At 35.3% G+C, this 8,233-nt stretch overlaps 1 protein-coding gene across 1 annotated transcript; it reads right to left on the bottom strand.

Moving 5' to 3' along the window:
* Positions 1 to 5,730: 5,730 nt before the first annotated feature.
* On the bottom strand, positions 5,731 to 8,230 carry BDR25DRAFT_395979 (uncharacterized protein; the record flags this gene model as incomplete). The annotated part of the gene is made up of 7 exons (XM_033698407.1): positions 7,860 to 8,230; positions 7,682 to 7,784; positions 6,899 to 7,638; positions 6,754 to 6,858; positions 5,864 to 6,679; positions 5,818 to 5,829; positions 5,731 to 5,767 (listed from the first exon to the last, which is right to left on the bottom strand). The coding sequence occupies exons 1-7, from the start codon at positions 8,189 to 8,191 to the stop codon at positions 5,731 to 5,733; spliced, it is 2,145 nt and encodes a 714-aa protein (XP_033542692.1). The 5' UTR covers positions 8,192 to 8,230.
* Positions 8,231 to 8,233: the final 3 nt, after the last annotated feature.

Raw genomic sequence — 8,233 nt, 5'->3', positions numbered from 1 at the left:
TGTAACCTTTAATTAGTAGAACTTGCATTTGTTTATGTTAAGTTGCAGACCTACTTCTTCTATAGCCTTTAGCACTAAGCGTACATGCTGTTTATGCTCTAAAAGGCTATTACTATAGATTAGAATGTTATTAATATACATAGTGCAAAACACATCTAGGTAAAGTTAAAGTAAGTTATTTATAAAATGTTAAAAAGTACTAGGCGTGTTAGCTAAGCTAAACAGCATTACTAAGTACTTAAATAGTTTATATTAAGTCTAAAACACTATTAGCTACTTATTACTCTTTACTATTTTTAGCTTATTAAAGGCAGTAATAATATTTAACTTTATAAAATACTTTACTTTACTTAGTTAGCTTAAAGTTTTCTATAAAAAAGAAATTAAGTATTAGTTTTTAATAGTAACAGTGTTTAGTTCTTAGTAGTTAACACAGAATTAAAGCCTACTCTTAGGTTTCTTTATAAATAGTATAAGTAACACTACTAGTAAAAAAGCTAGCTTAAATAAACTCTTTTTTTAAGTTTTTATTAAGGTATTTTTAAAGCACTTTTAATTTATTTAGTAACATTTTATATAGTAGCTTATAACTAGGTTGTTTACTAGGCTTAAAAGTTATCTAGTAATTATATAAACATTATATTAAAAGCTTATTAAACTTGTCTTAGAAAAAGACATATAACAAGTTATAGTAGTCTTAAGAGACTATTATTCTTAAGTTAGTATGTTTTTAGAGAGCTAAAGCTTAGTCTATATTAAAAATTATAACTATGTAGATTTTATAATCTAGTTATTAAGCTAGAGTTATAAATAGGGCAGGTTCTATATAGCAAATGTCTATCTGCTGTTTAAGTCCTAGTTTATGTTTAAATTAAGTAAGTAAAATTTTTTTAAAAGCTTTTTCTTTTTTAAGTTTAAGTAGTTATTAAATTATTTTATATAGCTTATCTTAGTAAAAGGCCTAGCTTATTAGCCTTACTTAAGTAGTTCTTTTCTAGGTTATTAAAAAGTAAGTCTAAAAACCTTTTATATTAAGTGCTACTTAAGTATTATTTAGGTGTAAGTGTAAGCATATGTTTTAGCATTAAAAAGAGTTAAAGTTTAAAACTTACTTTTAGTAATTAAAGGCAACTTTATACTAATATAGCTATAGTTATTTTAGAATTAAGTTATAATGTTTTATGTTTATTATATAGAGCTTAATCTGCTTCTTATAGTGTTAGTAAGTAATTATAATAGTTATAGTATAAGAGATAGAACCTTTTTTAAGTTATTTTTTATTAAATCTAGTTAGGTAAATTATTTAGGTAAGTAGTGTTAATTAAAGATTTAGTTTATGCGCTAGTTCTTTATTAATATAACCTATGCTGTTTACTTTTAAGTTAATAAAAGCCTATATTAGGGCTAATATAGTTCTTTATTATAAATATATAAGAATATTAACTTAGTACTTTTAGTTATTAGTAGGGGACTTAGCCTATAAGTTAGCAAAGATCTAGTGTTAAATTAGTCCTAAAGGGCAACTTAGCCCTAGGACAAGCCTTTTTATAGGCTTCTACTGCTATAGCTGCAGCTATGTTAAGAGTAGTAAGAAGAATTAAAGCTTAAATATAAGTTAAAGCCTTTATAAAAATAAGATTAAAATAGTAAGAATTTTTAATAAGTGCTAGCAGCGCTACTTATATAGACTTAAAAAAAAGAAATAAAGTAGTTTTAAAAAATATAACTATGCTTACTACACTTAAAGTATTAACTTTTTTTTTTATAATTTTTACACTTTTTAGAACTAACTAAAGCATAATTTAAATTAATTTTTATTGCGTTAAAGTCCTTATTTATAACTACGCTAGTTTAAGGGTGTATTAGGGCTTGTACAGGGAGGAACCTTATGTTATTATTATAAGTAGCAATTAGGTTTACATATATGTTAAGGTTATTTAAGAGGGGTTCTCCTACTATAGCGCGTTACAGTTTAGTTAAGAGGGAGTTATATAAGGCTATAATTAGACCTATCTTATTTAGGCTTATATTAGATGTAAGTTAGTAGAACTTAGTAAAGTATAAAGTAAAGCTTTTTTTTTCTTATTATAAAGTGTTTAGGCAACTTAGAGCTGTTAACTTTTTATTTAAGTTTGTAAGGCCAGATGTCCTAGAACAGGCTAGTATGGCCTCACCTGACCTGTTTAGAGGTTGTATGACCTGTGCTTCGTATATAAGCATGAATCCTAACAAGCAAAGCTTGGCAGCGATTTGTCTCTCTTACAATACACTCCTATCTTTCTCTGAAAGCTTGCTCTTAGTGCTATCTGTGCTACTTACCATCCTATCTTTACAAAGTTTTTATAAGTTACTTATAAAAACACTATAAATTAATCTAGGTTAATAATATTTTTATTTATTAGTAAGTTAATTAAGGCTGTTACATTATAGTTAAGTTAAAAGTAGGCATATAGTAACTAAAAGTGTTTAAAGAGAAATTAGTCTATATTTCCTTTAAGTTTATATTAGAGCTTATATAAAAAAGAAAGTAGGTTTTTTTATTTTCTATTAAACAGTAAGGGATTAGAAAGTTAGTTAGATTTTATTATTAAGTTAAAAAAGTTATAAGTTATAAGCAGTGTTAAGTAGTAGAAAGTTAAGCTATCTCTAGACTTTTAAGTAAGCTTTAAGGCTAGTAAGTTTTTAGTTCCTACTACTATAACAAAAGTTAAGGCAGAAATAAACTACTTAATAATATAAAGCTATTTTTTAAAGTCCTTTTAAAAAGCTTTAAAGCTTATAATATAGTAGCTTTTTTATAAAGTAAACACTTTTTAAAAGGCTTTTTAGCTTACTTTAATAGCTTAGAGTTATATAAGTACTAAGCTTATTAAATTAAATTTAGAGGCTATTCTTAGCTAAAGTTTTAACATAATATAATATTATAATTATGCATAAGTAAGGTTATAGAGCTTTACAGAGGTCTAGTTTAATTACTACATAAGGTATTATAGTAGGTACAAGACATTATGTAAGAAATAAAAAGGTTTAAGAGAAAATTAGTAATTAAATACTTAGCTTAAAAGTCTAAGCGCTTTAGGTATAAATTAAGCCTGTTTTAAGTTTAGTTAGTGTTAAGGCAGTTTATGCTTAAGTTTATGTCTATGTTGTGTTGTGTTTATGTCAGACGTGCACTAATAATACTCTAGTACGCGTCTAATACAGTTATGTCTGGGATCTAGGGAGGATACCGTGACACTAGTCTAGCCTAAACCTCTATAATCGAGAGAAGGCTACGTAGTTAACTATGCCTACCTTGTTATAAGCTTTAGCTAGTTACTACTACTAGTAAAGCTTTTTTAGTAATTAATAAGTTAAATTAAAAGTATAAAAAGCTTTACTTTACTTATAAAAATTATATTTACTTAAGATTTTACATTTATAAGTAAGACTTTATAGTGCTTAAAGTAAGTAGTAACTTAGCACTAGTACTTAAAGTTTTAGCACTTACTATTACTATAATACTAGTAGTAGTAGAGTTTTTTTCTAGTCTTTTTATATAGCTATATTTTATAATTACTATACTACTTTTATTTTATTAAGTAGCTGCTAAGTGTAAAGATTTGCTTAAATCGTTCTATTTAAAGTTACCTAGCAAACCTTATATCTAAAGGTTCCTTGTATCTGCTCCGACCCGGCCCTGCCCCCTGCTGTACCCCTATTCCCCCAAGCATTTAGTCGCACCTCTCCTCTTAGCTAGCTTAGTGGTTTTCTAATATCCTTTTATACAAGGTCTATAGGTGTTAATGGGATTCCCAGGTCATTGAGTCCCCACGCACTCCTATATGCCTCTAAGTGGATTCCTACCGCATTCGGACCCATTGTCTTGCCTGTGCCGTTACAACTATAAGCATGTTATCTACTCTTTAGTAAACTTTATAGCTTTTAGTTACACCTTTATAGCTTTTTAACATAGCTTTATTACTTTTTTATATGCTATAATAGCTGTAGCAGCTGCAGTAGTAGCTGCTACCTTTACTATAGTTATAGAGAGTATACACGCCCTCTTTAGCCTCTTTATAAGCATACTAACAGACTATAACACTAAAAACATATTAGTATAGCTTTTATACACATATTTATATAGTGTTAAGTTATACTAATATTTATTAAATAGTTATTATATAATTTTAATATAAAATAAGTAAATTTACAGTTTATGTAGAAGTTTATACGCGTGCAGGGAAAATTAATGTGTTGCTAAGGAATTTCACTAATTTTTGCACTAGATCTATTATATGCAAAAATCAGAGCCTTTCTTAGCACTGCCCTCTAGAATTTTCCCCCCCTTGCCACGATCGGCATGCTCAAGCTACAAGCAAGAGGTGGTGTAACCCAACTAGATTAAACTAAGGAGCAGAGAAGCTGCTCTGCGAGTTGAAATATACATGTGCTCCCTGCCAAGGCGCTACTCGTCGCGCAAGCGAGGGAGCTGAGGCCGCAGAGCATGTGACGCGGTACACGCTGTCACACCCCTACTAAAATTGTATAAGAGATTAAAATTTTAACAAGATCTACTATATATTAATAAAAACTTAATAGAACTGCCTTAGGTAAGTTAAAGCTTTTAGTTTGCATAAAAAAGCGTGTATACTAACTTTTTTAAGAGTAATAGCGCGTTAGGTTATAATGTATTATGCCTATAGCATCTCTAGCGTATTAGGCTTAGAACAACAGATAAAAACTATAGAAAAAACTTCTTGCTATGCTAGAGCAAGAAGAGCAGATTTTTTAGTAGCTTTTACTACTTTCTTAGAGAAAAGCTTGCTCTTTATAGGCGCTAGGATATAGTAAGCTTCTCCTACTTACTTTTATTACTAGGTTAACTAACAACGCGCTAGCTTCTGTTTATCACTACTAGCAGGCTCCTTAGGCTTCTCTAACAGGCCCTGCGCCCTCGCCTGCGTAAAATAGGTTAGTAGGTTGCTCTCTAGGTTAATCTAATCTATCTAGGGGGCTAAGGCTGCTCTAGCCCTCTAATTAAGCCTATTATTATCTTATTACTCTAAAAAAAGCGCTAAGAACAGTATTTTTATATAAACTTAAGGCTTTAACCTACTAATAATATTTCTAGGAAGAATTTGTTAATATATCTAAAATTCTATTAAAATTTAATTACCCTATATAATTTTAGTAAGGGAAAAAAAGATCTAAGGTACGCTAAGAAATGCTCTGATTTTTGCATACAATAGATTAATTAATCAGCATCCACCTTATCAGCGCTCTAAACACTTCTCGGCTAATGTTTTTGAATGCTAAACGGCACCTTAATCCCTTACTCGTTGGAGGCATCAAGCTATCCGCTCCTTAAACATGTCGTAATTCATACAGGAAAGTAAAGTCTACAGATGCCATCTAACTAACACTAGCTTCTTTGCGCTCTCCTTACAATGCTTCTAGTATCTCAACCCCTTGCTATCTCCCACTCAACAAGAATGCAGCCCCTCCATTACTACCCTGATTTGGCTTCAAATGTCGTACATATTATGGATTGTGCGGTAGCAATGATTTACAATCAAGTACAGTGAAATCCCCCTTTACGCCATGTCTCTGTCTGAGAATATGGTGGCGGAATAGAGAGGCGGTGCGCTGGCTGAGGTATTCTAAAGTTGGTGGCAATGGGCAGATTGTGCGGGTTTAAATATTTAACAATAACTAAATACCGGTTTTAACGTGTTATAAGAGACTTCATTAAGTTCCCGTAGTAGTTGCCTCAATATTGCTCTGCCTAAACATGTGGTGTTCCACTTAAGGGGCCTCCATCCCACAAGAACTCACCATGCTGGGAATCTTGGAAGATCTCACCTCACCTGGAAGCTCTCACTTGCGCCTTTGAGAGAGCCCTGCGTAAACCTGATGAGCAACCGGCTGCCTAACCTCCAAACTCGAGAACCCACAATGTCCAACACCTCGCCCATTGCTTGGTTCACGGACCATTCCCCATTTCAACCGCCGTTCGATCGCATCCGCCGGTTCTGCTTCTACACAATGACATGCAGCAGAAATAGCCGCACTACAACTCCCGGCCACAGGAATCCCCGGCCTAAAACTTCTTCGACCTAGAAATATCAACGCGAATAGCGCAGCAAAAGCGAGCGCCGTGACAGCAAGAAGCCCGGCGACAGAAAATCCCGATGTCAAAATATCCAGTTCCGGAACGCGGTCGACGCCGTACGTATACACAGCCGTTTGATTTCGAACAGTGTTCAATGACGGAGCGCCATTCGACTGGTAAGCTTCAACGCTGACCAGGAAAATAGTCTGGGAAATGAGCCAGTGGAATGTCCCTGATACGACTAGAAACGGGACACCGTAACGATATGGTAATTGAAGGAAGTAAGTTGAGCGTTGAGCGCCCTTGGGTTTGGATGAAACACGTAGGCCTTTGCGGTGATAGGCATACTGGTTCCACTCTTTAGCAAGGAGAAGCGAAGTTAGGATTGTGTTGTATGTGACGTAGATGAATGAGAAGATTGTTTGAGAGATGTTGGCTATAAGTGTGTTGCCGATGATGCCTCCAGTCCCTGCGGTTAGTGAACTGGGGTCGGCAGCGCCGAACCCAAAGGTGAATCCGAAGGTCCGGACATTGCCGAGTCCGTAGAGGAAGAAGAACAGACATACGATGAGGGCCGCGCCGTACCTAACAGGATTAGAAGTGGAACCGTTATCAAGAAGGCCGAAAAAATTAAGTTAAGGATATCGCAAGTACATTACACAACGCTGTCTGGTATTAGGAGATATGAACGAAAATCAGTCAACTTACAACAAAATGACTGATACCCATCGCTTCTTGCTAGCAGCTTTGTGCCATCTCTTTGGCTCCGAATAAAAGAATCGTGGGCCGGTCCCACGCTGCCACACTTCCTTCTCATGCTCAAAATCGTCCCTTGACATCAAACACATGCCCTCAGTGGTTGGATCAGGCTCTTTGATGAATGATACAATCGCATCGCCAATATTCATAAGCGGAGCCTCCCGTATTTTCCATGCAATACTAGTGAAAATGATCACCTTGACGGTGTTCATGATGATTACAAGAACAGCGATATGCACACTGAAGTGAATCTTACATTTCTCTTCAGTGCGTTCACTCAAGCAATGATCGATAAGATAACCTCTTACCGGCCACGTGTTTTGCGACTTTAGATTCGCCATCTCTTGTCGGTTGCATCTGTTGCACGTAATATCGCTGGCTGATACATTTGTTTCACAGACCCACCCAGACATGTCGCATCCAACCTGCACAGTTAGTCTAATAGAGTCTATAAAATCGCCGACATTCGGAGGATAAGGTGTCTGTGTTGAAGGGTGCTTCGCCCATGTCTCATTGATAACAAGAAAAAGGCTTCCATGGGAAGCTTGAAAGGACTGTGCATATGCCTCAATGCACTCGATGCGAGTAAGTTTTTCGAGGTGACCCGCTTTGGCATTTCTAAAGAGAGTGTCTGCGGTCGGGTTTGGTAACGACTCTTTCGAATCTAGCAACCGTTCTCGGATGATGAACCCGTAGTACTTATTTGCAGCCACTGACGAATACAGGGCCGAATTGTAGCTGCGATGCAAACAGTTAACAACGAGCAGGTCCAGATATTGGACCGGCTTACAACAAATGCAGAGGCAAAGAACTCAGCGCAACGCAGACCCAAAGTACAGAGCGCTTGCGACTGATTTTTGTCAAGTTTCGATAGCTTGGAACTCCAATATCCAGCCAAGTCATATTGGCGTGTGCCTTATTTATCTCTTGTCTCGTCGGAGCGGATAAGCACTGCCTGACATCTCTTTTAGAAACAACACCAGTTAAGCAGTGAAGTAAAACTTACATGCAGTAATTGCTTGCTCCTAGTAACACCGTCCCAAAAATATTGATCATCAAGTGAATTACAACATTCAGCCTTTTCGAAGTCGAGCAACTCCCTTCAAACACGGTACCTTGACCTCCTTGGATCTTATGAGTACTTATAGCCCACCCGGTGAGGGCGGAATTGATGATAAGTACAAGGAACGAACAGATGGCTCCGGCAATGATACCAAACCTCCACGAAAGTGAGCAGGCCAAGCATGACCGTAAGTAACTTCTCTTCCTGCTAGACTTTAGGGGTTTCGCGGGGAGAAGGCGATCGGTAATAACAAATTCTTCCTTTGGAATGGTCATCTGAACTGTTCCGAACAGGTTTATAAGACTGTGTGATCGTGA

The sequence above is a fragment of the Lindgomyces ingoldianus genome, assembly GCF_010093535.1.
Source record: "Lindgomyces ingoldianus strain ATCC 200398 unplaced genomic scaffold BDR25scaffold_36, whole genome shotgun sequence".
Lineage (NCBI taxonomy): Eukaryota > Fungi > Ascomycota > Dothideomycetes > Pleosporales > Lindgomycetaceae > Lindgomyces > Lindgomyces ingoldianus.
Note: the sequence above shows the minus strand (reverse complement) of the source record. Positions and strands in the feature narration are given on the sequence as shown.